We start from the raw sequence: 25,751 nt of genomic DNA, 5'->3' as shown, positions 1-25,751 counted from the left end.
ATCACACGTTATCACCTTAAAATGGCATTCACTGTAATGATGCTTGTCTTTCGCAACCCTGCCATGAACCCCGACCAGTTCAAGTAGCATTATGAGAATATCCACATTCCTCTCATGAAGTCACTCGCTGGCGATATATTTCCTCTGGCTCATACACGACAGTACATCCAGAGAGCTGGCAGTGCCGACGGCTATCCTGCAACGGTTCTCACGGGAGGCCAATCCGACTTCAGCTTCGATTGCGTGAGCACGCTTTCCTTCGAAGACCAAGCGGGGTTTGAGAAGATGTCCGCATTGTTATCCGAACCAGAAAACGCCCCAATAGTCGGCAAAGACTGCGGCACGTTTATGGACGCTGCCAGGACGAAGACTGTTATCATTGGGGAAACTACCAAGGCCACGAGGGATTAGGGCTATCCAGCTATGGGAGGAACTGTTAGGTTTGGGTTGGCAAATTGCGAGACAAACGGAGATAGGCCATTGAACAGAATTGATTCACGAATCGTGTCATCCCTTGTAAAATGCCCACAGTTTCCTAACATAGTGGCCCAATTGGAGTCCTTGATCAAATAATATATTAATTGGATATCATCTGAGCTGAAGTTTTTTTGAATGGCTATTCTGCTCAATTGGTTCAAACAACCAAGTCTGGGCACGATTCAGATCTCACACAAGAAACAACGTCCAAACAAATTCTCTCAATAGTACGTACAGACCTCAACTCTCAGACACGTAGCAAAGGGCTGATTCAGCGAAGGCGCTTCACCTTCACCGTAGTTCTTACTAGATCTTGCGCCATGTCCATGCAAGGGTGTAAAGACCGCGGAATCCGCGGCCGCAGCCCCAAATGCCCGATTGTACGTGGTACGCAGTTACGTTTGAGGCTTAGGTCAAAGGGTCCACAAATGGTGCCACAAAAGACTACACCGATGTGCCTGATCACGGCAACAAAATAGTAGACCATTTAACGTCGAAGGACGGTACTAGCTGGGTTCACTACGTACGCACACTCGTGCCGCAAGCATGGAAAGTGGGTAATACACGTTGATCTGATGGGGTTGCTTCTCGGGCCAACTTTACAATGGCGGATTAAATCCGAGTTCAGTGGTAATATGCATATCATTTACTGGCGTTCATCGCGTGGCAACTATTCAAACTGAGGGGTTACCAGACCCACGGATACAAAAATTGACTTGCAATATCCTCCACACTATTGGCACGATACATCATTTCACCAAATCCTCAGAACCCAGAAGGTCGCTGTCCATCTTGCTGTCCCGAGTCTCACTCGGTGACTGTGTCAAGATCAATTTCCTCCTTCCTTCGTCTCATCTGAATCTTGGCTACAGGGTTGGTCAAGTAACCCTGATCGGCCTGAAGGTTGAGCGGTCGAGTGGTTTCTCCGTCGCAAAGCTTCCAGTCATACTTGAGCAACAAGTGGCAAAGAGCAATCTTCATCTCGTTGCTGGCGAAAAACCTTCCCGGGCAAGCGTGTGTACCATGACCGAAGAGTAAATGTTGGGGCGAATTTGTCACATACTGGTAGCCATTCTCTTTAACCGGCTGGGCTCTGAGATTGTAGAAGCGGTAGAGATCGTACTTCTCGGGATTTGGGTATACTTCAGGGTCCATGAATGGATCGGCTGATACCATGACTCGAGATCCTTTACGCAGCGTGTTTCCGTCCGACAACTTGATGTCATTATCAACGTAGCGGTGAATTGAAGCTGGCGAGATGTTAGCATTAAAAGATGGTCTGCAGTAGGTAAGGCCATTTCCAAGACATACTAGTTCCCATGGAGTGACGACGTTGGCTTTCCTTCATGAAGCTGTCCATCAACTTGAGCTTGTATAGGGATGTTTTGGCCCAACCATGCTCTCCAAGGACTTGAATGATCTCTTCGCGCAGAAGCTGAACGATTTCAGGGTATGCGCAAATGTCATAGAGGCATGCCGTGATTGTTTCCGTAGTGGTGTGGATGGCTGCGAAACTGAGGAACAATTGACCATGGACGTAGTTGACATCGCGGCCCCGAGAAATCTCATACATCCAACCAATCGTATCGGCCGTCTTCGGTGGCTTCGTGCCAGACTCGAGGGCTTTGCGAACAGTTTGCTTGCGTTCCTCAACCTCTGGCATGATCAATGAAGTAGCGTCCTTGACTTCCTGGCGAAGGCGACGACACTTGGGTAGAAACCAGTGCACAAACGGACGGAAGAAGAAAGGCCACTGGCGAAGTTCGTATGCCGCGGAGTAGGAATCATCGGTGTAGCCGATAGCAATTTCCAGCCACCGTTTGTTGCGGGCTAGGTTCTTGCCCAAGAAAACCCGGGAAGACAGTCTTGCGACAAGTTGAGAGACAAAGGGCTTGGCGGTGATTTCGTGGAACTTGGTGTCTTCACCAGCAAGCTCGTGAGTTGCATTGGTCATTTCCTCAACGAGATCTTTCGTGACGAGCGCCAGCGACTGGGTGAGCTTCGTTCTGACGACTTCTTGGATAAATGTTCCGTCCTTGTAGCCAGTGTCATAAGCTTCAAAACCAGGATATTTAACGAAGAAGTCCTTGTCGAAATATCTGTTGAAACTGATATCTGTTGAAACTGAGGTCTTTGCGGTTGCACACTTCATCCGTAAAGCGATTGGGCAAAACAACAAGTGGCCCAGTGCCAGACATAACCTGAAAGGTGCTTGGATAGGTCTTTAACCCCTTGAACACCATTTGAACACCTTCCATGGACCATCCTGTGCCCTGGGGGCCTTTAATTTCCGAGGACACAATTGGGACATCGCGCAAGTAGCGGTGTTTAGACGTGTATGTGAAGAGGACCCAAAGAAGGGAACAGGCGACTAGTGATTCAAGGTACAACGACAGATTGTTGCCCTCGGCCGGACGTATATTCTCCAGAATATCGTCCATAGTGAAGGGGATGATGGAAATTTGAAAGATGTGTTCTTAGTTGCAAGGACACGGGAGATTGAGTTGGACAAGACAGCACAAGAGGATGCCGAGTTGGTTTCACGGCCTTGTTGTCGGAACCTCAGAATTGAAGGGGGTCAATGGCAAGTGATATAAATAGTCACAAGCAAAACTAGACAAGTGGAATCTGGACTTTAACAGCTAGAAATATCCCTTTGATCTGCGAAACGGATAGTGGAGGCTCCCGGACGTCCGGCAGCTGTGACGAAGGACTGAATCTCCTGCGAATCGGACATTTGATGACACTTCTCTGCAACACGGATGGATGGCTGAAAATACGGGGTTTGTCGAAGCCGTCTCAGAATAGCCATCAACTATTCCATCTCCCACTAACTCCGTGAAGCCGGGGAATGCGGGGGCTTCCCGCGACATAAACTGGGGTTTGTGGGGTCAAAGACCGCGCTCTCCGCGGCCTCCGCGGCCGGCTGGTGAACTACCGCAGTTGATCGACGCTAGATCTGCCTCATCTGACCGGCTACTACGTCAAATCCCTGGGTCTAGGCTCTTTGACACTTGGGTGAGCTATGATTCATTGCAACAGGGCATGCATGATGGGCGCTAGGACTTCGGCCTCACTGCCGAAAGACTTGGATCACTTCTCGGGCCCTTCTAGACCCCGAAACGCAGCTTGCCATGACTCCAAATACCTTCACAGGCTAAGGAACTGTTCTAGAAAAGCATACATCTATTTCCCCGCAACCGAGAGGTCCAATTCGGCAACTTTCTTCAATCCAACCATCTCATCATGGCCTTCTCCCAAAACTACTGCAAGGCAAGGTCGGCCTCGTCACAGGTGCAGGCTCTCCCCATGGCATCGGCAGATCTCTTGTTCTGTTGCTTGCCGAATCTGGAGCTCGCGCGGTGTATGCGACTGACCTAACGCTCTCCAACATCGCTTCTCTCCAACAAGAAGTCAAGGATAGCGGCTCGCTTTGCAAAGTACATGGCGAATTGCTTGATGTTACTTCAGAGGAGCAGACCATTGGCATTCTCAAGAAGGCTGTTTCTACCTATGGCCGTTTAGACTTTTACTTCGCCAACGCTGGTGTTGGAAATTATAGGTAACTAACCCTTAATATTCTTCTTATGATTCCATTATGTTAATTGACTATAGATCTCTTCAAGATACAGATGCTGCTTACTATGATCGTACCATCTCCATCATGCAGCGGTCGTTCTTCCTCGCCATCAGATATGGCGGACAGGCAATGAGCACAACATCTTCAGAGAAACCGAAGCCAGGAGGTTCAATCATTGTAACAAGCTCCATGGCTGGTGTGATTGGTGGCGTGTCTGATATTTCGTATTGTAAGTACACCTCTAAGTGATAAAACAAAGGTTCTAACTTGTACAGCGACTGCAAAAGCTGCAGCATGCAACATGGTCAAGTCAGCTTCCGTCCAGCTATCGTCGACTCATGTGCGTGTCAACGCAATTGCCCCTGGATTCATCAAGACCAGCATCAATGCTACTTCGAAGTGGACAACAGACGGAGATGCGCCTGATGAGAAGCTCAGTAAGGAAGAGGCCATGAAAATATTTGACACGGTTATGGGTGGTCAAGCCTCCGATGATCGTTACTACTACAACCGCATTCCGGGACCTGAGGAGATTGCCAGCATCGGCGTATTTTTGGCCTCGGATTTATCAGCATCCATCAACGGCCAAAACATAGTCGCAGACAGTGGAAAGACGGTGGCTGCATTGGGCGAAACTGTCATTGGCCCAATCGCTCCTATGAAGCCATTCAAGGACCTCTAGAGCCTCCATATGAGTCGGAAGTTAGTGGTTTTCAGAATTTGAACTAAATAAATGAACCATGCTTCGCGTGGCTCTCTTGATCGCTGCACAACCGTGTCTGTTTTATTATCGGCGAGGTGAAATTCGGGTTCATGGGACCTAATTGTCCTCCGCTCTGCATATATTTACGCTACGAGGAGAAAAGGATTCATGTAGAACAGATACGTGGATGTTTAGCAATTGTGTTTTGTATAGCTATATTTGGCTAGGGATGGAGTTGAATGGTGCAAAGATGCTTCCCTTCAGAGGAAATCACCACACCAAGTCTCGCATTGGCTGTTCAGAGGCAGTTAGGTGCGAATACGATGATTCTCAACATTGTAACATGCGATTTCCTTACTAAGACGTCTGAATATAAGCCGGACGATATACATCTATCATGATGCTAAATGGATATGACTGAGTACCATCTCTCCAATGACTGCTAAAACAAAAAGTGTACATTTAGACACCTGCGCTGACTTGGGCTACTTCGAAACAAACGAATGCCACTCCCATTGAATTGCTATATGCAGATCTCCGGGGCATGCGGACACGGATCGCGGACTTTCTCGGGGCCGTAGCGATATACGATTCCGGTTTGAAGATCTCGAGTACCTGCAGACGACTGGAGACTCGGCATTAACCCGAGGACTTGTCGGAGTTTGCGCACTTATTGACAAACTCCAGGGTTGCTGCATGAACTGCCTGCTAGCTCGGCCCACCACGCTCCAGGTAGCTCCAGGGTTCAAGGCACAGGCCACAGACGCCAGCCTTTGAACCGACTTAGCCACGATCTGTAGTGGCGTGGAATAGGGGTGGCCTTAGAGGTCAATCCACGATGTAGTGTGCTCTGGTAGGGACGATAGCCGTTTTCGATAAACTGTAAGCAGTAGAAGAAGATTTTGCAATGAGATTTGGTATGATATAAGTTTGGCAGCAATCCACAAATGAATTTTCACAATATCTGATCAAACTCGTCACATACGGCATAAAACTGCCGGTATTTGACTGCCACAAGCTTCTATATCATTCCCAGCTCATCGTTCTCATCATTGGTTTCACCAAAATGGCATCCGTGAGAACTCCCTCCACTTACGCTGTGGCCTATCTAATCATCACAGCCTACCCTGCAGACTCCTAGTTTTGCTCTCAATCACGTTGCGATATCCGTGCCGAATATCGACGCCGCTATCGAGTGGTACAAGACTACCTTTGGCATGACAGTGTTAATGCCGACAATAACACTGGATCGATCAACCTATCCTACTGCCGATGTCTTCAAGGTCTATCCAACTGACTGCAATAAGTTGCGCACGGCATTCCTCGGCGCTGGTTCCGCTGGAGCTGCTGGCCTGGAGCTCTTCGAGTTCGAGGATCCAAAGATAGAGTCAGGCTGCACAGCCAACTTTGCACGCGACTATAAGAGAGGTGGATATTTTCATATAGCAATCACGACTGCGGATGTAGATGAAATGGCTGAGAGGGTGGAACAGAATGGTGGAAAAAGAATTGGCCCAAACATGCCACTCTCACTCAAGCATAAGGCGTGCTATGTTGAGGACAAGTGGGGAAATGTCATCGAGCTCATCAGCGGCAGTTTCGAGGATATCATAGCAGATAGGTAGATGGATTGTTAGTTGGTAAGGTTCAGTAATAACAGGCCGACACCTCATTGCGTTGCTTTAACGATCCCGGCTGCCGAGCAAACGGCGGACATTATGCAGTGTGTATAAAGCCAAGCGATCTTTACTCGCTTTCTACGGGTTCCCTTTACCTCCGGCGGATGCCCGTGGCCGGCTTTGGCATACGCATGATCCCGCTCCGGCCGGCGGTCGCCTTGTCGTCGGTCGGCTCGGACAACAAGTGGGGGCCGCGGAAGCCGTGGGCCTTTTGAATCAATCCGTGACATGGCTTTACCACGGAAAAATTGTCTTTAACTGGCATCTCATGTCTTGATTTCTGGTCAGATTTTGATCTTGATCCATGTCATTCTATTCATACCTCCATTTCGCCTTTACATAACAAGCTAAACATGAAGATCGAGGGCAGGACTTTCATTATCTCTGGAGGGTGAGAAGAGTTGCCCTCTATCTTCAAACCACGCCGATCACGTACTGACTATTGACCAGTGTTTCTGGTCTTGGAAAAGCATGCGCCGTAGATATCGTCCGGCGCGGAGGAAATGTCGCCCTTCTAGACCTCAACGAGGCACTTGGTGCAGCCGCCTTAGAAGAACTGGGGTCTAGCGCCAGGTTTTTCCGCGTCGATGTTACATTGACTGCCAGTATCGCCGATGCGGTCGAGAAGACGGCACAGTGGGCGAAGGAGGCTGATAAACCAATCGGGGGAGTCATCCCTGGTGCCGGAATCTCAGTCCCCACGCCCGTACGTATCATCTAATCCTTCTACGACGGAGCAATCTCGACTGGGTCCTATTGAAGAGGCGTATGGGGCTAACAGCAGTAGATCATCGATGAGAATAACAACCCTTTCTCGATGGACCACGTTGACAAGGTTCTGAACATCAATCTTCGAGGGACAATCGATCTCATCCGGCAGACCCTCCCGCACCTCACCATCGCGGCCCCAGAAGGCACCGATGGTGAACGCGGAGTCATTATCATGATTGCCAGTCTTGCAGCATTCGAAGGACAGCCCGGCCTGCTAACTTATGCCGCAACCAAGGGCGCCGTAGTGAGCATGACGCTCCCGCTCGCACGCGAACTCTCCAAGTTCGGCATCCGCGTCGTCTCCATTGCCCCCGGATTGTTCGACACCGGAATGACGAAGGCGATTGGCGACTATGGAATGTGGGGCAAATTCGAAAAGGCCATGGAGTTTCCAGCGCGGCCAGGAAGGCCCGAGGAATTTGCCAAGTTTGCGAGTCAGGCAATTGAGAATGTGATGCTGAATGGCGAGGTAATCCGCCTGGACGGAGCGACAAGACTACCGAGCGAGTTTTGATTACGTTGCATGGAACACACCGCTTTGATATCGCATGAAGCGAATAAACCATATTTCTAGTAGACTAAATGGCTGTTAAGTATAACACACAGACCGCCGCCGTGCAACCTAGACCGTTCCCAAGGATATAATGCAGCATCAATCATAAGTCATTCTCAACCCTGCTCCGATCTGCATCATTCCCATCCCCACCTTGAAACCCAATTCAGTCCATAGACCAATGGCCTCCATGGCAATATCCTACATGGTTCCCCGCAAAGAGGCGTCTGGCTTCAGAAGCCTCCCCAGCAGATGAGGCCTCGCTTCGTCATGGGATCCTCTACGGTGGGCCCCGCGCGTTCCGTGGGTTCCGTGGACTCCGTGGGCGCCGCGGGAAAATATGTAAACCCACGACGATACCCACAGAGCCTGTTCCTGCAGACTTATCGTGTGTTCATCGGAAAACGGCCACCATGGACAGGGACCAATCCCCAAAGAATATCATCCCCAGAGCTGTAAGCCGACTGCAGTCCTCTCCCAAGCTGCCCGTGGAATTCACATGCGCACTTTATACTAACCGCTTTTGCTTTTCTCTCCGTTCTAGTGTCATAATTGTCGGATCCGAAAGGTAGCCACCCATACTCGCGCTCGTTGCGCCAGGATCAAGAACTAAGGCAATCCAGATTCGATGTAGTCGCCAGTTGCCCTGTTCCAATTGCGTGACGTCTCGTCTCGTCTGTCGGGCTGTGGTGAAATCGACTGTGGCACAGGTTTCACCAGATGAGAAGCCCCCTAGGTACGCATCGTCACCTAACTTACGCGTTGTAAACTAGCACTAAGTAATTTACCAGTGACAAACAGTTTCAAAGTCTTCATGAGAGACTTTGTGTCGTTGAGGAGGCACTCAAGACTCAGTCCAGCCAACCCACACAGGCCACGGAATGCAGACACTACGTCGGACAGACGATTCGAGACGACGGCGCTGATCAGCAGACCTCCATACCATACCGAACGACGTCTTTTGAGGGCGCATCATCATTTGGGCGGCAGACACTGCTTGCGTGCCAGGTCTCGGAGCTAACGTCGAGTGAGGCTGGCCACTCGCCCTCCATTATGGAAGAGGTTGCCACTCTCCGTAATATTCTCCGAAACCCGGAGTATCCCGCGGCGATACGGGCCGTCAGTACCTCCCGTGAGCATCGGAACAATGACATCACGAGGATGGAACTTCCACCGTCGAATTTTGTTCTTCAGGTGCTTGGTGTTTTGAAAGGTGAGCCCAAGCCACCTCTATCATCATCTGTACTAACCGAGTCGAGACACACAATCATTGCTCTTCTTATTCCATGCAGTTCACGATCGCTCACAGGTCGAGGAGCTTTGTCGGCGCGTTCACTTCCCATTGGAGCCCCTTTCCGCAGGTGAACTTACGCTTTTCAATGGCATCTTCCTCGTCATCCTGGGCGACTTGAAAATTCAGAAGCATAGCAGCTTGTCGGAAGAAGATGTCAACCGATTTTATGATATTTGTCAGGAGAACTTTCAGGCTGGAATTGAGACGTACGAGACGGCAATGATCCCAAGCTACCATCACACATTGGCGCTCTCCATAGCAGTACGCCTTCCCATTATTTGTGATGATACTCTTGCTTATATGGACTGCAGTTGATCAATGCCCAAATCGAGGGGAATCTAGCTCTCCACACCAGTTTGGTATCCGTCGCGGCACGACACTGCCTTGCCCTAGGCTATCATCGCGAAGAGAGGATGGAGCATCTTCCCCCTGTAGATGCTGAGAGATGCCGCCGGCTGTTCTGGCGGATTTACATTTTCGACAAGAGCCTTTCGCTGCGCTTGGGTAGAGCTCCGCTCATCCAGGATTATGATGTCGACGTGAAGCAATGGATCGCGTCAAAAGAAACCGGGTCTTTGCCTTGGGAACAGATCTTTGCTTCTTTTGTTGAGTTTGCGCGTATTCAAGCTCAGGTTTATGAACGCCTATACTCCCCTTCGTCCAACAAGCTGGACACAGCACAGCGACAGACATTGATTGACGACCTATCGACACAATTGAGTACATGGTATTCCGGCTGGCAACAGATTGATAGCACCAATGCGCATTGTAAAGAAGTCTTCGAAAGACTGCTGGAGCCCACCGAGGTTTCCTATTACTCGGTCCTGACCATCCTCCACCGCGGCGCGACGTTGTCCAATTCAGCTCAGGACATTGTACCCGCCTGCTTTGAGGCTGCCCAGCAGGGCTTGCGAGCACACCTTACTCGTTGGCCTCGAGCCATATCTGCAGGGATGACAGCTATGTCTTACTATGGCATCTGGTAGGATTCCAGCATTCTGATACGTGGAATGTACACTGACAGGTCATAGGATTTTCCTACACTCGTCATTCACACCCTTCATTGTTGCCTTTTTGCATTGCATTAAAAATGAAGACACAGGAGACCTCGAACTGCTCAAGAACGTTCTTGACACCATCGAACAGATTAGCTCCATACGTGAACCTCTGCAACGACAGTTTGGTCTTTGCAGGGCGCTGTATCGCATCGCGGAATCGTTTATCAATGACCGGCTACCGGCGACTGATCAGAGAACGGTACTGTTGGATAACACAATTGCACTGCCGCTTCAACCCTTATTCCTCGAAAGTTGGGACTTTCTAGACCCCAATCTACCACTACCTAGCTACCTGGCTACTTCAGCGGCGTTTTATATTTAATCAAACAGCGGTGGGGAAACTGTTCTCGTATTTCTTTTTCGATCACAACTTGATCGCACGATGTGTCTCACTCGGTGACCCTCGGTGGCTAAGCTTCCTGGTACTCATTCGTCTTCGGGCCAGGCAAATGAACGTCTTACTTTGATCCAAGGTTCGGTTAACATTCAGCTCGTCTTGGCAAACAATTAGGGGCGGAATGAATGAATCCGTGTGCGCTAGTGCAAACAAAATAGACCACAGACATTCGTTGGGTGTTGGTCGTGAGTAAAAGGCGGCTTGTGTCTTACCGCCACCATGATCTAGACTGCTCTGCCAAGATTTCAGCTTAGCCACCACATGCAAGAAGTGACACAACAGAGGGACTATAGCAAATAGTTGGATCTGTTCTTGTTGAGGCGAGACCAAGTGGCTTATGTTTTGAGCACGCGGAAACGCCACCACAACAACACGCCGGAAACGAACCTGTACTTAATTTTAACCTTGAAAATAAACTATGACTTAAAACATTCAATAACAGGCCCCTCCTCAGGTCTACCATTCCGCAACAGCAGGCAAAATCTCGACATGGCTCGCTTTGGTCTCATCACGCGCTTCCGACTACTCGGTCCCGTCTCCATCCTCGCACTCTTCGCGGGCGGTGTCATCTTGATCCTCGTTGGCGTTAACACCAGTCTGGCCCCGACCTGGAGAAAAGATGGCCAAGGGAACGCGCAAAGCGGAACTGCGCTATACGACAACCAAGCTCGCTTCCGCTTCGGATCTTCGCTGAACATCCAAACCTGGGTGGCCATTATCGGTGTTGGCTTTGGTATGCTTGCCTATGGCTTCAACGAGGCCTACAATCATCTCTTCGATGCCTGGTGCAGTTGGGCGGCACGGAAGGAGACTGGACTTGACTACGGTCGCTACCTGAACTCTCAAAGTCGAGCTCCGGTACAGTGCGGCATTAGAGGATTTCCTGCCTTCACCATCTTGAAATTGATCTTCGCGATCTCGAGTATTGCTGCCTCTCTTGGATACAAGTTCGCCGTACTGGAGCTTCCTATTCTGTCATACGAGAATCTCGACCGGACTCGAGTCCAGCTCACTGTTCCTCCTCTCGAAGGACTTAACAACGGAATATCTAGCCCGTGGTTTGGCGATGTCCCACAAGGCAATTCGAACCGAGCATTTACCCATCAAGTCCAACCCAAGGAGGGATCCAGTGCAGATTCGGCAGAGGAAGACTGGGACCCAAACTTGCCGCCGATCAGTATTATCATGGCCGGGTGGGCAAACTGTTCTGGCCTCTTCCGCCCTCGCGAAAACGGATATGTCATCTCACGAGAGACTGTCATGGTTGCCAACATGACGGAGGAGCAAGGGGACTTTGTCATGACTTCCAACAGCACTGGCTGGATGCGGACTGAGACTTCCAACAACCACTGGCTCAATTCGACAGGGCACGCCGTGGTGGACTACCGTGTCCTCGAACCGGGCCGGGTGCAGATACAATGGACGCAGGCTGGAAGTTGGTTGAATGACCCAGCACAGAGTACACTTGCGGCACACCGTCTGACGTACAGCTTACACTATGCTGTCGGGCTAGTTGGCAGAGGTGTTGAAGACGAAGAATGCTCTGCCATGTTCGATTTGGGTATCCTCAACGGCAGCGACGGCCTGGTGATCGTATCCCAAGACAACAACACGGTTATAACCAAGGACGAGGATGCCTCCCTTCCATACTACCAGAACTGGGTTGATGCGATAATCAACGACCCGGACACACTACCTCTCCAGGGCGTCAGTGCCTTCGTGCGGGTGGTGATGGCAGGCTGGGCTTCGGTAACGCCAGAGAAGAACAGTGTGGCCAATCTCCGACACCTACAGTCGGACAATAGGCCATTTGGTCCCGAACGGTTTGACTCCGAGCTTGTGTTGACGATACTCGGGGCCCATGCAGACGACTTTGAGACGAGGCAGTTTCCCTTCTTCTTCGGACGACGATATTCTGGGGCCACGGGTTGCTACAAGGTCGCGGCTAGAATCTTTATGGCCCTCGGCATCTTGGCGATCCTAGTTGGACTGATCCGGATATGGATGGGTCCACCAGCCCTGACGTCTTGGATGGGACAACACATCTACCTGTCCCAGAGCGGTGCGATAGCCTTGCGTGGGAAGGCAGAGGAACTGGCTACGGGGTACGAGGCTGCTAGTCGGGAGACGGGACTGTTACGGCTGCCGCCAAAGGGCCATTTGTTCGTGGCCTCGAATGATGGCATGCGTTGATAGATGCATTGGAAATCGAATACGAGAATTGGGTGTGGATTAGTATGGGTGATGGCCACGGCCGAGATTTGAGAGAAGGGCAATCTCACCCGCGGCCGAGATGTGAGCCGCCCGTATCAATCAACCCGCCTCAACCAATTGGTGACATCCGCGATAATTGTTCCCAGAATGGCCAGGCGTTGCTATAATTTTAATGAATGTAAACTTCTTTGCTGTATCATCCTGCTGTCTTCCACGCGGTGTGTACAGGTCCCACTAGTGACGCAAATCACTTTATCGCAATGACGGTCGCCGTGCTCCAGCTCGCGGCAACGCCGAAGCGTTACTCATTCATTACCTTTATCGTGGATTACAATGTTTTTGCGAAATCGATGGCTCTGGACCTGTCATGATTATGGCTCATGGTTTGGGCGCAAGCACAAATGTTTGCCAGCCACTGATGGAGATATTCTCCTCCGAATACACCGTTGTCTGGATCGACTAGCCTAGACTGGGGCATAGCAGCCTGAGGAAGATGGGCACAAAAATAACCATGGCATTTCTCATCGACGTGCTTGGAGTTTTCGTGCATGTCCTTTAGATATCCATCGCGGGGCTGGTCGGACACGGCCTCGGAGGCATTGTAAGCATGCTGTATAGGCCGAGGGAGGGGATGTATTGAGACATTTTGTTGAGAATATTGCTCGTCAATCGCCAATACCCCGTAACCTCCACTCAAATGTAGTTATTTTCTGGCTTCCATGGTAATTTGCAGATGTTGTGAGTCAAACCACGAATCATACACAGCCACGATTCTGTCAACGGGAAAGATGGCAGGACTTTTTGCCAGGACTTTGATGGAGAAACGAGACAACTGTGTCAAACACCCTGTATCGATGTATTACCAACCGCAATTTTCTTGCTGCAAGATCCCGCCCTACTCTCCACAGCCGATTTGGTCAACGCTGGAATGGGGTACGTAAGAAGTTGGCGGTGGAGGGTAAGTGACGGCTACTTATCTTCACCAAATGCGGGGGTTTTCGGCGACCTCCGACACGCTTCTGGATAAAACTTCAGCACAGCCAAAGGAGCAGCAATTCGAAAAAAGACGCGATATCTCTTCCGTCGTTTATCTTCATATTTGACGCACAATGCCTCCGATGCGAAAGAGTCAACGATCGGTATTGTCTTGCACGGAATGCGCTCGTCGGAAGACACGATGCTCGAAATCAATTCCATGCTCCTCCTGTGTCGATCGTGGAAAAGCTCAAGATTGTCACCGAGAGACGGTCGCCGTGGTCCGGAAGCGCGATGCGCCCATTGCATCCACATCCATAGCGTCGTCAATCTCTGAAGGCCAGGGCCCTTTGAGCACAATGAGTCAGTCTGTCAATCAGTCGTCGCCATCAAGTGCCAGCCTAGCAGTCCAAACGCCGTACAGCGCCGCTGGAGGTGTTCGAACCGATCGTGAGCTTCTGGGTAGGGCCAACAGCCCTGTCATTGTGCCGACGAATGAGACTGTCGTGACTCTCGAATTCCTCACACACGGTCGCAACAATATTTTGAGCCTGCACAATGCTTCCAACCAGACGACCGACCCCGTTGACTCCCCGGATGTTGTCGACCTGTTCAGTGAGGGTTCCGCAACAAACGTAGCAGCTCCTTCATGGGATACGGTTCTCTCTGCGCAGGAAGCTCGTCTCTTGCTTGATTACCACCAAAAAACTATTGCCTGGATGCACAACGTCGTTCATATGCCTACTTTCAAGCAAGAGTTCGAGTCAAATCTGACACAATCTACATGCGACCGGAGTTGGATTGCCCTGTACTACGCCATTTTATGCGTAGGTACCATTGCACGACAGCTCTTTAAACAAAAACTGACGAGGCAGACTACACTCTCTCATGCTCATGAAGATGATTTCATTAAACTAGGGATTGACATTACTGGTGCGTGCCCACGCCTCTGCGATAAACCTCAGGAACTGACCTCCTGGAGCAGCGAGTGCCAACTCTGCCCGCGCGCTCTACGATAAAAGTGTACAGTGCTTGTTTGATGCTAATTTCATGGCCAAGCACACTCTATGCTCTGTTCAGACCATTTGCATCTTGATGCAGGTTGCGCACAACATAGATCAGTCGGATTTTACCTGCGTTTTAATAGCCACTGGCATCCGAATTTCGCAATGTCTGAACATGCATCGCCTCGGTCCAGATCGACCGGGCAGCTATTACTACGGACAACCAAATCGATCCGTTGTCCGAATTCTCATTGAAAGGGAGGTTAAAAAACGAGTGTGGTGGTTTCTTGTCCGACAAGATTGGCTTCAAATACCGTTTCAAAACACATATCTCATTCATGCAACGCAGTTCAACACCCCGCAACCACACAATTGCCACGACGAACCAGAATTAATGATTCGAGACTGCGTAGTTGTAGCGCAACCAGCTGAAGTATACACGCTGAATAGTTACTCACAGAATACGTCCAATGGTATGTGTCCGATCTTTGCTGCGTGCCCCAAATGCTAATATCTTCCAGTCGCCGTAGTAATATGGCAACAACAAGATCGCATGTGCAGTGTGGGACACCCTGGAAACATAACAGATGGTCTTCAGAAGATATACGATCAGGTTTTATGGGCGGACAAGGAGTTAAACAAGACATACGCCGACATGCCCTCGTTTCTGAAAGTTACATCGCAAGAACCTGCCTCAAAATCCGGCTGTCCACCTTATATCGGGCTTTTGGCGTCTGCCGCGCTCCTTTCTATGGCACACAAGGTGGGCTTAATAATATGTTAAGCAGGACAACAACTGATTAATATTTAGATCTTGACGGTTCACCGCCACTTCCAGCTTCGGAGTTTCCGGGACAGGACCTATGCGTACACCCAGGTATGAGACCCTGGGATATCAACACGACAGAATGCTCACATGTCACTTGGGTAGCTTTCCTGTCTAGCCATTGCCGAACGATGTGTTCTTGATATGGAAAAATGGCCGGAAGGTTCTATGACACATGTGGTTAAGAACATGTGGACCTTATCAACACATCTCGTCACCTGCTGCATAATTCTCGCATTCGCATCTCTTTTCAGCCATGAAAATGAGCTTTTATATGACGCCATCAAAGTCCGTCGTTTAGCAGAACTCGGTCGAGACCTCATTCGCCAATTGGAAGGCTCGAGTTCTATCGCTCGGCGAGGCGGAGTGTTGCTCGACCTACTTTTGCAGCTTAACGATTCTTCCGATGATACAAAACATGTGCGGCTAGATCTTGGAGATATTGTTCGCCGAGTCTCTCGAGCAGACAGTGGTCGAGATGAGGGCCGCTTACCCGAGGCCGAGCAGTTTGTACTACAGCAACTGGGCACGGATATTTGGGATGGTGTCTTTGGTTCTGTAGAGTTTGACATCATGGATATCTTCAATGACATCGGGTCTTCAGAATAGGCCAGTTTCATTATTACGACATATTCCACACGAAGTCGATTAATTAAACTGATCCTTAATAGACCAAAATGAAATGCAATTTCTGATCGTACTCTGCCATTTATGTTACCAAAGTGAACACGCGTTGTTGCTTCTGTAGGTGCGACAGCATTATCCTATCGCATTGAAACTGACACACTGCTAAACGACCTCCAGTCGGTGTGACTCGAGAACTCCAGAGTTGGCAACATTAAGACTCTTCACCATCTTGAGTGTGGCCTCATCCAATGCCTCAAAGTCTTCTCCGTCCTCTCCAACCTTCCGGATCGATCCATATGTCAGTGCCGATCGGATTTTCAGATATTCTTTGTAGGTTAGGACCGATTTTACTTCGGTCGAAGAATCTTTAGTTGGGCTTGAAAGAATCGCGTCTATTCTATTGTCAGCGTGGAATTCCAACCCAAAGCCGAGGCTCCAAATACCATGGTTTGGGTGAGTAAAGTACACAACGCTGAGTCGATCATTGGACACGTCAAGATTCTTCCAACTGATCCTGTGCATGGTCGACTTCAAAGACTTTTTCGACCACAGCGACAAAGCATCTCCGATATTCACGACTACGCCACCAGGGACAGCCGGGATCTCGAACCACTCGTTTGACGGGTCACGGATTTCTAGCCCCGGCTGTTCGGTGAAGACAAAGGTGATACTGCCCCAATCTGTATGCTCAGATAACCGGGGCACACCTTCAGGCTGCTGCTCAAACCGAGGATATTTGATAAACTTCAAGACATTCCCAGGGTCCTTGTGTTGGTGAACATCTGCGAAGTGAGAATTGCCCAAACCTAACTTGACAGCAAAACATGACATGATGGCGATACTTAGGTCGTAACAACTCGCTTTGAAGTCTTCAATCGTTTGGCGTTTGGGGGTATCCCACCATGAGGGCAAATTCTCGGTACCCATGACAGAACCGGCAGGTAGTCCGAAGCTTATGCCTTCAGAGGCAGCAAAACTGACCTGTTAGAAAAAGGCTGACCGTCCATTACAGGATATAACTTACGTGGTCAGCTTTGCTCCATCATATCCGGTCAATGTTCTGTCGATTATTTTCTCTGCCTTCTTCTCTAGGGGAAGGTCGAAAAATTGACGTGACTATTTTCACAATACAGGTGTGAGCGATTCTGTTCTACATCATGGCACTGCAACAACATGACTAACGTACCAAGTCGTACATGCTTCCCACACCTGGCACGCCATGGCCGGTGAGGACGAAGAAGCCCCACTTGTTGCTGGCGGCGAATATGTCATTTGCAAAGCCTTCAAAGTCTGCGTTGAATCTGGAGAAATCCAGGATGGGGAATTCGTTTGTCGACGTCATGATTCGTGAGTTGGTCGGATCTCGATGGAATACAGCGATGTAGAGAGATGCTGAATTCCGGGCGAGATTGAAGTATTCGCAAAGTGCAGACAGCAGGTGGAATAATATACGGTCTAGATTGATAAAGCGCCCTGTCAAACTTTCGTCTGATAGATTGCTGCTAATACGAAACACTGATAAGCCTAGCTGCCAGGTTGATAAGATGATATCTCACCCGCGGCCGAAAGTTATATCGTTATCGTCTCCGAAGTTCTTATCGTCACCGAGATACGTACTAGCACTAGGGGGTTATCTCACTCGATGTGATAGACCAGTGCCGTGTTTCTCGGCAATTGCAAGCATGTTGAATTCGAGTCCCTCTTGGAAGATTCAGACGGAAACAAATATGAGTGATCCTTCCCTAATACCATAAATTCCCACCGTGTCTTATTGGTGCTCTGCCTCATTGTTCATACATCAATCTGTTTCTACTGCATCCCGAGGAACCGAAATGGCAATGCTAACCGGGTCTCTCCCACGAGCTGAAGCTCTCAAAGCTCGCATTTCTAGTATTGAGGCTTGGAGACTACCTCAAGAGCCAGGAACACTTGCCCCTCCTGGCGTCGCTTCGAACAAAGGTACAGTAAGCCCCATATCTTCCAGTGGTCGTGGTCCCTTTTCGCGTTTTAACCCTGTCCTATAGATCAAGATCCAGTCCCAGAGCATCAGTGGACATGGACTGGCTGGGACTTTGCGACATACTGGATGTCTGATTTGATCAACATTACTAGTTGGCAAATTGCAGCTTCTGCAATGTTAGTTGGTCTGAGCACAGCAGATGCCGTGGTCATTACACTTCTCTCTGGAGTGCTTAACTCTATCCCCACAGGTTTGTATGATAGCCCCTTTCAGTACGGCAGCAATTGCTAACTAGCCTGAAGTCTTGAATGGAGGCCCAGGAGTTGATCACCGCATTCCGTTTCCCATCGCGGTCCGTTCGGCATATGGATATTATTTTGGCAGCTTCTGCGTTGTATCCCGTGCTATCATAGCTATGACTTGGTTTGGGGTCAACTGTTGGGTTGGTTCTGCCGCCATGACCGAGGTGAGTAACGCGAGCCCCCCAGGGAGAAGGAATCTTAACAGCTTCAAGACAATCGCAGCCCTCTGGCCAGAATATCGCACCATCAAAAACCACCTCCCAGCATCTGCTCATATTACAACGCAGAAAATGGTCTCCTATTTTCTATTCTTTCTTGCCCAGCTGCCATTTTTTATTATTCCCCTCCACAAGCTACGGTATGTAAATTATATGGAGGCGAGAAAGTATATTCGTTGGCTCACATTTGGTAGAAAACTGTTCCTTTGGAAAGCTATTCTTTTGCTCCCTGTTTCAGTCGCTATGGTGTTGTGGATTTGTGTCAAGGCTGGAGATGTCAAAGGAATCTTTGCCCAGCCAGCTACCGTATCCGGCTCAACCAGGGTTTGGCTGTGGCTGTCGACGTTCAGCGGCATTACAAACTCTTGGTTAACAAGCGCAGCCAACATGTCCGACTTCTCTCGGTTCAGTAAAACAAGGCGAGCTTCCTAGCAATACAGAAGAGTTTGACTCTAACATTAAATAGATACGCCCCCTATTCACAAATTCCCACGATCCCCATTGTCAAGACCGTGTACGCTATTTTAGGCATCGCAACAGTCGGCGCCGGCCGAGTTCTCTACAGTGAAGACATTTGGAGCCCTATTGAACTGCTTCCAAAATGGACTGGCTCTGGCGGTCGGTTTCTAGCATTTTTCTGCGGTTGCCTGTGGATGCTTGCCCAGATCTCCTGCAGTGTGTCCGCCAACTCGGTCCCGTTTGGACACGATGTCATGAGTCTTGCTCCGGCATGGATCAATGTTAGGAGAGGGTCTATGCTTTGTCTATTCTTAGGATCATGGGCAGTCGTGCCATGGTTTCTGGTTAGCTCGGCGTCCCAGTTCTTGTTGTTCATGAACGGATACGGGTGTTTCATTTGCGCCATGGTTAGCATAATGATTTGTGATTACTGGGTCGTGAATCGGAGAAGGCTCGACATTCCAGCACTATACAACCCACATGGGCGCTACAGATTCACCGTGAGTGACATCCTAAACAGTCTTTCAGCTTCAAGCTAACATCAATAGGGCGGATTCAATTGGCGAGCTGCCGTGGTTCAATTTGGATTCCTGGCAATCTTTCTTCCGGGCATCATCCATCAAATCAATCCCTCCGTCCAGATATCGACTGTTATGGAACGTATCTTTCACCTGAATTGGTTCATTAGTACCATAGGTCCGTTCATCGTCTATTGGATGCTGAACCAGCTCTTTCCCCATCGTGCCACCAAATTATCTGCGAGCATTACCGTCCTGGATGGCGAAACGCTGGACGCTTCGCAAAGTGTTGCAAGCGACAAGGAGCCATCCAAGCAAGCAGACAACGAGAAATCGACGATCGCTGGGAATATCGGCTCAACATTCGATTCACTATAGTCTTTTGCAGGATAGGCTTTTTTGCCATTATTAGAAGCTATATCGCTGTAGTCTGTGGCCGAATCTCAAATTTCAACATATAACTAGTCTATATGCTCGTAATTAACTCTCTGAATTGGTCCATCTCACTCTCATCATATTTCAGAGCCGCTGGTCGCTTGGCCGGCATTTCCATCCACAAAGGTGGCGAGCTAGTACAAACTTTCCAACGATCGAGCATGATCCGGGAGAGAAGATAATATTCCGGAGCAAATTGCATAAATCCCACACGCTTCCACATATCTTCACACGATGGGAATCTGCGGAGCTCCATTTCAGGTAGACAGGCACCTTGGTGCCACAGCGAAATCCATTTGGAAAGTCCAACTTCGGCAGGCGTCGCCTGAGACAAGTCGGCGAGGGTTGCTTGGAAGTGGAAAATGAGATAATGCAGTGCTGCATATAGTTAGAGAATTGAAGCAACTAGAGTCATCGGGGGTGCTTTAGTGTTCACAAATGACACGAACAACATACCCGTCACTATTGTGAACATATTCAGAATGCTCAAGTGTTTGAGACTCTCGAGGTCATCACAATCAGTCCGACAGAGTAGCTCCAGAGTTGTTGAAATGTTTAAACTTGGATGATCAGCGCCGTTCGGTTTGGAGTCATACAGAAGAATGAAGCATTCTTCGGCGGAATTGGCCTCAAAGCACGCATCCGGACAGGTCAAATCGATGTTGAGCTCAGATAGCATCATTCTTGGTGGGGAGTTGTGAAGGACAACAAATGCAGAATCTAGAAGGAAAATAAATGTCCCTGTTCTATCCACGACATTAGTATCAGTGCCATGCGGCTTTCAAAACGACTCACCGTATCAGAGTTTCTAAGAAGATGAACTCGTTCCAATCAAAGTTTGAGACGTCATCTACATAGACATCCTTAAGGCTTACTCGACTAAAATCGAACCCCCTCGCAATCTAACCACAGGAATTAGCCAAGGATCAAAGCGGCCGGAATTTGCACTTACAATTATCAGCGTGGTGTAACGGTGGCGTCGGATTCGCTGTTTGCTCTCCTTAGAACCTTCCCAGTTCTGTACAATGCAAACGAGGTACGCAGCTTGGATAGCCTCCAATCTGTTGCGAATTTTCTTCCGACCATGCATGAACTCATCTAGCACGATTGACTCGTCCTGGAGGATCTCGTCGTTAAATACCACCTCCTCCATGCAGTTAAACCACACGTTTGCATGGATACGGTCGTTGGCATTGGGAGACGAGCAGGCGCCGATTAGGGCCATAGAAGCAACCAAAGTAGGCGAACTATGTTCGGCGACGAAGCTGGGTTTGTGAAATATCGGGCAATTGCGGTACCAACAGCCCCAGAACAACAGCAGGAATTTCTCCAGGTTCGCAGGTGAGAAAAAGTTGTAACAAATATTCTCCATGGCAGGTGACCAATCTATCATATTCTTGGATCCTCTCGGCTTCGATATGGTGATGTCTTTGATCCTCTGGACAATTTCGTTTGTTAGACGGAACAAGCCCTCGTCAGTTTTTGAAACCCATTGGCAGTGGAGACTGTACGGTTGCAAGGCGACAGCCGATACCCAGTCAGTCTCAGCATCCCAAGTTCCGATATCAAGTCCAGTCAAATTTTGGAAGGAGTATGAGGAACGTTCCAGGTGTCGTTGGATAAGTTGTTGTCTTTCAAAGCGGGTTCCACACTCAAAACTGGTCGCAAGGCCGTTGGGTAGAGTGAATCTGCTTAGAAATGGAAATCCCCAGCCAGAAGTAAGGGTAATCATGGATATTGCAGCATGGCGTGGTCGGATTGTCCCTAAAGTTCCCCCTTCGTGGTGAAGAGGGCCAGTAATACGACGGTCCAGGATAGGGCCTGTGGGCAACGGATCCTGCGTTGAGATTTGAAGCACATCGGTTGAATCCCATATTGCTTGTTGGCCATCAACAAAGAACTGATCCAGCTCGTCTGTAGGGGTTGTTTCGTTGAAGTAGTTCTCTGTTGAACTTTGCAACGCCTCCATACCAACGTTCGGCATAGGATCCTCGACGAATGCAGTTTGGAGTGGCAGAGTAACGGCCGAACTGGGTTTCAATTTTCTGTCGGCTACTCTGTTGTACGAGCATTCTTCATTCCTTGTCAAGCATGTTTGGCAAGGCTTTTGTAGATTGCAAGCTCTCTTCAGTCGTACACAGCGGTCGCACGACTTGCGCTTCTTGCCTCTGACGTGCTGGAAGAGGGTCGGGATGTCGACATTGGCGTCTATCCGTGGTCTGCAAGACGTCCAGTGGCGCTTCAGAACATCCCTTGTAGGGTTTAGTGGTCTATGGTATGGTAGATCAGCGACGGGAATTGACGAACCTCCGGTTGAAGGACTGGTCGCAGAAGGTGCAGTGAAAGGACCGATCTGAACTGTCTGCGAGTTGTTAGCCATGGTCTCACATTAACAAGACCTATAGAAGAGTTACAGGATAGGGTAAGGTAGAGAGAATGGCATGTGACAAAAATAAGGCGGGAACTAGATCTGCTACGTACGCGAGAGTAAATGGCGCTGCAGATGCTCCCGGCGATTGAAAGAAGCGGGACAGGCGGAGCACCCAAAAGCGGACGTCGATGGAATGGAGGACGACGCCATTGGATAGTCAGAGAGGCTGCAGTCGTGTTGATATTGGAGAATGCAACCTATCCCACGATATTGGAACCAGGTCGAAGTCAAAGGTGTAAAAAATCCAGTACTTGAAGGAGGCAAACCGGGGTACTCGACATGGGCCTGAATAAATATGGGCGAGCAGACGCGCTTCACCAAAAAGGGGCTGGCATGGATGAATCTTCCCCGCAAACTCCCCCGCAAGCAATAGCCAATCAAGAACCCTCAGTAAATAACTTGAAGCCTCGAGATTTGTGTGCGTACCTCATCATGTAATTCGCACAACGGGCTTCTCATCAGCTGACTCTCTGTGGTCAAGTCTTCTTGGCCATTGTAGGGCCGTTGCCGGATTACACACAAGGTCTCCAAGATTTGAGCCGAGCAACATCAGCTACAGCATCGATTCACCGTGAGCTTATAGAGTAGTAATTCCATCGTTATGCCAACGCCCTACTGATATGGGTATCATTTGAGAGGAAGCCACATGTGACATTAGAAATGCCGGAATTTATAACGGAACTCGTAGCGAGCGGAACTTGGAATGGAAATTATAACGGAATTTCCGCCATAGAACATGATTGGAACGATATCATTTGTCACCAATAAAGCCGCTCAATCATTCAACTTCTCGCGGATTGCGGTGATATTATGTATCCAAGATCAACATGTACCGCTCCATATCCCTATCACAATTAAGATTCATGAATGAGACAGGACTAAACCCAGCGTAAATGAGCCCTTTTTGCTGTATATAAAGTTAACCGAACATGCGGACCGTCGGTAAACTGTGCCTCCGGATGCCCTCCAGGTTCCCATTTCCCCGCACCGGATCTCCCCACGGCGGGAATTCCCCCACAGCTATTCCAGTTCTAGCATAGCCAGAGGAACTTGAAGCAATTGAGATACAGGCTTTACGATCAGTTGCTTCCACTGAGAGATCAATTGGTGGCGTGCCTAGATCTCAATCTAACATTGACATTGCTAGGTTTGTTGAACCAAAAGTTATGTGTCTCCCATTCTTCGATTGTAAGTTCGAGGTCAAAGGACCGAATAAGTTGGGGGACCAGCTTGTGTATTTCACACAATGAAATCTAGACAGTCAATATCTCAACTTTATACCCTAGAGGAAAATAACTCACGTTCTTTCCAATGCATGTCCTTGACCCGCCACCGAACTGCATCGACCTTGTTAGAATCCATAACGAACAATAAGTGATAGTTACTCACCTGAAACATGTATCGATCCATGTTCACTGCATCGCCACGGAACCATCGGTCTGGATTGAACAAGTGCGCGTCATGGCCGAAAATGCTCTTGTCGAGATGAACAACGGCGGCATTAACGCCTACCCTGGTCCCTTCTGGAAACCAATGCCCTGAGATGCTGCACCCGCCTTGGGGAACATGCCGTGGTAGAGTCAATCCAACGCTTGGGTGCACTCTCATCCCTTCCTTGCAGCACGCAACCAAATATTGTAGCTGCATAGCTTCGCTGTATCGCACATGTGGGGAGCTGAGCTGACCAGACTTGGTTGCCTCGTCAATCTCGTCTCTCAGCTTGCGATACGCTGCAGGGTTCTTCATAAGGTGATATAAGATGGACGAGATAGCGGCGGCCGTGGTATCTGACCCAGCAAACCTGCGTCGAGTTAGAACACAGTCACGCAAGATAACAAGATGATAAAACCCACAGGGCACCCCAAACTTCGACCTGCACCTCAGTCATTCCAAAGTCCACCTTTTCGCCCTTTTCGCGAACAATTTCGAACAGACTTGAGAGAATATCCTTCTTCTCGGAGACATCTCCGTTCTCGATAAGGCTCTTTCTCTCAGCAACACTTGATTCAGCAGCGGCTTCAATCTGCTTTAAGCTCCCCATCGCCTTGTAAACGCCTGGCATTGACACAGTGCCGAAGAGGAACAGAGGACGAATGTAAGTTGGTAAGACGCAAGCTGTTGTTAGTATGGGGATGAGTAAGTCAAGGGACCGAATGTAGCCACGGTAGTCGCTCTTGTCTTTCATGAACCCGAACATGCGGCTGAAGAAGAGCTGGCCGACAACATCGAATGCATACCTGCGTGTTACAGTCAGTTGTGTGTTGGTGACTTCCACTAGCGTAGTCTTCTCACATCTGAGCCCATTTCGACATGTCGATGATTTCTCCCGTATTGGAAAACTCCGTCATCCGCGCCATGAACATGTCGTTGCATGAATCGATGCCTTCTTCCGCTCTTACAATGTTCGACATGGAGTATAGGTTATTGACAATCTTGCGACGGCTCGCATGTACTCGCTCGTCCAAAGAGGTGAATGAATCCGGGTACCTGGCTGCAAATACGTTAGCGGTTGGCTTTGTGACATGCAGGTAGCTGATTACCAAATGTTGCTCGAAATGGGGGGTAGAAGTCGGTCTGCGGACCAGTTAGCACGCCATATGTACTTCTAAACCTGTGGGATGCTACCTTGGTGAAGCCTGAATTAATCGAGTATATTGTTTTGATAGCTTGTGGGTCTGCAATAGCAACTTCGTTGGGGGCAATTCGAATAACGGGACCTGGAAATGTTAGATGGCTCTCTAAGAAAGGCGTCAAGATCAGCTTACCAAATTTTGCATGTAAGTCTTGCTGTGTCTTCTCAGCCTTGGCTCGTATAACCTGCATCATAATCCATGATCGAGAGATGGAGGCCAGAAAGGGCCCTGGGTATTTGGCAAGTGGGTGAAAACATCTTGCGTAGATGATCCATACGATCCAATATCCCACGAAACCCACTGTGCATATCAGCCCCCACGAAAAGGGTAGGGAAAAAGATGGAAGAGAGTTGGATATCATCATGAAGAAATTTCAAGGGTACCACGAGTGAGTTCTTTGACAAATGCTTGCTCGAAACGTGCAACTTGTGGCTGATTTGATTCTCCACTCTTCGCACGGAAGCATTCTCTTATAGCCCAAAACTAGACACATTCCAACTCTCATACATATGCATGCTCAGATAATGCGTATGCACGGCTGCTCGGTGATACACTGGGCTTCCATCAGTCCGTCGTGTCTTGTCAACTGTTGGACTAGACAACATGCGGTTAGATCTGCAGTGGCTATGTCTGTCGT

The 25,751-nt window shown here is 49.2% G+C and overlaps 12 protein-coding genes across 12 annotated transcripts; 8 read left to right on the top strand and 4 right to left on the bottom strand.

Annotated features, from left to right (window-relative positions):
* Nucleotides 1-21: 21 nt before the first annotated feature.
* Nucleotides 22-411, top strand: BGZ61DRAFT_492218 (uncharacterized protein; the record flags this gene model as incomplete). Its single annotated transcript, XM_046250529.1, has 2 exons — nt 22-45; nt 88-411. The coding sequence occupies 2 exons, from the start codon at nt 22-24 to the stop codon at nt 409-411; spliced, it is 348 nt and encodes a 115-aa protein (XP_046106565.1).
* An 873-nt stretch (nt 412-1,284) lies between these two features.
* BGZ61DRAFT_492216 (cytochrome P450) lies at nt 1,285-2,918 on the bottom strand (the record flags this gene model as incomplete). The annotated part of the gene is made up of 4 exons (XM_046250528.1): nt 1,285-1,727; nt 1,789-2,576; nt 2,623-2,758; nt 2,843-2,918. The coding sequence occupies 4 exons, from the start codon at nt 2,916-2,918 to the stop codon at nt 1,285-1,287; spliced, it is 1,443 nt and encodes a 480-aa protein (XP_046106564.1).
* An 825-nt stretch (nt 2,919-3,743) lies between these two features.
* BGZ61DRAFT_346890 (uncharacterized protein) lies at nt 3,744-4,739 on the top strand (the record flags this gene model as incomplete). Its single annotated transcript, XM_046239925.1, has 3 exons — nt 3,744-4,039; nt 4,093-4,286; nt 4,333-4,739. Coding segments are annotated over 3 exons (897 nt in total), but the record flags the coding sequence as incomplete, so codon positions are not given.
* Nucleotides 4,740-5,826: 1,087 nt separating this feature from the next.
* On the top strand, nt 5,827-6,385 carry BGZ61DRAFT_530240 (Glyoxalase/Bleomycin resistance protein/Dihydroxybiphenyl dioxygenase; the record flags this gene model as incomplete). The annotated part of the gene is made up of 2 exons (XM_046253532.1): nt 5,827-5,835; nt 5,882-6,385. 2 exons carry the CDS (start codon nt 5,827-5,829, stop codon nt 6,383-6,385), a joined length of 513 nt encoding a protein of 170 aa, XP_046106562.1.
* A 407-nt stretch (nt 6,386-6,792) lies between these two features.
* Nucleotides 6,793-7,724, top strand: BGZ61DRAFT_492214 (uncharacterized protein; the record flags this gene model as incomplete). The annotated part of the gene is made up of 3 exons (XM_046250527.1): nt 6,793-6,830; nt 6,890-7,145; nt 7,227-7,724. 3 exons carry the CDS (start codon nt 6,793-6,795, stop codon nt 7,722-7,724), a joined length of 792 nt encoding a protein of 263 aa, XP_046106561.1.
* Nucleotides 7,725-8,161: 437 nt separating this feature from the next.
* Nucleotides 8,162-10,886, top strand: BGZ61DRAFT_447383 (fungal-specific transcription factor domain-containing protein). Its single transcript, XM_046245330.1, has 7 exons — nt 8,162-8,218; nt 8,308-8,331; nt 8,387-8,499; nt 8,555-8,976; nt 9,023-9,318; nt 9,369-10,039; nt 10,089-10,886. Exons 1-7 carry the CDS (start codon nt 8,177-8,179, stop codon nt 10,435-10,437), a joined length of 1,917 nt encoding a protein of 638 aa, XP_046106560.1. The 5' UTR covers nt 8,162-8,176; the 3' UTR covers nt 10,438-10,886.
* Nucleotides 10,887-11,001: 115 nt separating this feature from the next.
* Nucleotides 11,002-12,925, top strand: BGZ61DRAFT_416038 (uncharacterized protein; the record flags this gene model as incomplete). The annotated part of the gene is made up of 2 exons (XM_046243373.1): nt 11,002-11,619; nt 11,659-12,925. 2 exons carry the CDS (start codon nt 11,002-11,004, stop codon nt 12,703-12,705), a joined length of 1,665 nt encoding a protein of 554 aa, XP_046106559.1. The 3' UTR covers nt 12,706-12,925.
* A 1,404-nt stretch (nt 12,926-14,329) lies between these two features.
* BGZ61DRAFT_515962 (uncharacterized protein) lies at nt 14,330-16,232 on the top strand. The gene is made up of 6 exons (XM_046252274.1): nt 14,330-14,528; nt 14,577-14,634; nt 14,687-15,178; nt 15,227-15,468; nt 15,517-15,582; nt 15,637-16,232. The coding sequence occupies exons 1-6, from the start codon at nt 14,421-14,423 to the stop codon at nt 16,138-16,140; spliced, it is 1,470 nt and encodes a 489-aa protein (XP_046106558.1). The 5' UTR covers nt 14,330-14,420; the 3' UTR covers nt 16,141-16,232.
* Nucleotides 16,233-16,605: 373 nt separating this feature from the next.
* BGZ61DRAFT_308846 (uncharacterized protein) lies at nt 16,606-17,115 on the bottom strand (the record flags this gene model as incomplete). Its single annotated transcript, XM_046238783.1, has 1 exon — nt 16,606-17,115. A coding segment is annotated over one exon (510 nt), but the record flags the coding sequence as incomplete, so codon positions are not given.
* Nucleotides 17,116-17,990: 875 nt separating this feature from the next.
* Nucleotides 17,991-20,076, top strand: BGZ61DRAFT_492210 (permease for cytosine/purines, uracil, thiamine, allantoin-domain-containing protein; the record flags this gene model as incomplete). Its single annotated transcript, XM_046250526.1, has 8 exons — nt 17,991-18,117; nt 18,183-18,368; nt 18,421-18,584; nt 18,633-18,828; nt 18,877-19,042; nt 19,105-19,597; nt 19,646-19,838; nt 20,045-20,076. 8 exons carry the CDS (start codon nt 17,991-17,993, stop codon nt 20,074-20,076), a joined length of 1,557 nt encoding a protein of 518 aa, XP_046106556.1.
* A 5-nt stretch (nt 20,077-20,081) lies between these two features.
* BGZ61DRAFT_571798 (uncharacterized protein) lies at nt 20,082-22,631 on the bottom strand (the record flags this gene model as incomplete). Its single annotated transcript, XM_046256077.1, has 7 exons — nt 20,082-20,428; nt 20,507-20,796; nt 20,846-20,952; nt 21,003-21,928; nt 22,004-22,302; nt 22,358-22,412; nt 22,532-22,631. 7 exons carry the CDS (start codon nt 22,629-22,631, stop codon nt 20,082-20,084), a joined length of 2,124 nt encoding a protein of 707 aa, XP_046106555.1.
* A 950-nt stretch (nt 22,632-23,581) lies between these two features.
* On the bottom strand, nt 23,582-25,475 carry BGZ61DRAFT_348023 (cytochrome P450; the record flags this gene model as incomplete). The annotated part of the gene is made up of 7 exons (XM_046240025.1): nt 23,582-23,734; nt 23,783-23,818; nt 23,871-24,282; nt 24,335-24,718; nt 24,774-24,994; nt 25,107-25,198; nt 25,247-25,475. The coding sequence occupies 7 exons, from the start codon at nt 25,473-25,475 to the stop codon at nt 23,582-23,584; spliced, it is 1,527 nt and encodes a 508-aa protein (XP_046106554.1).
* Between the last annotated feature and the right edge of the window lie 276 nt (nt 25,476-25,751).

This window comes from Ilyonectria robusta (assembly GCF_021365365.1).
Source record: "Ilyonectria robusta strain PMI_751 chromosome Unknown BGZ61scaffold_6, whole genome shotgun sequence".
In the NCBI taxonomy this organism is placed as follows: domain Eukaryota; kingdom Fungi; phylum Ascomycota; class Sordariomycetes; order Hypocreales; family Nectriaceae; genus Ilyonectria; species Ilyonectria robusta.
The sequence above is the reverse complement of the archived record's forward strand: the minus strand, read 5'-3'. Positions and strand labels throughout refer to the sequence as shown.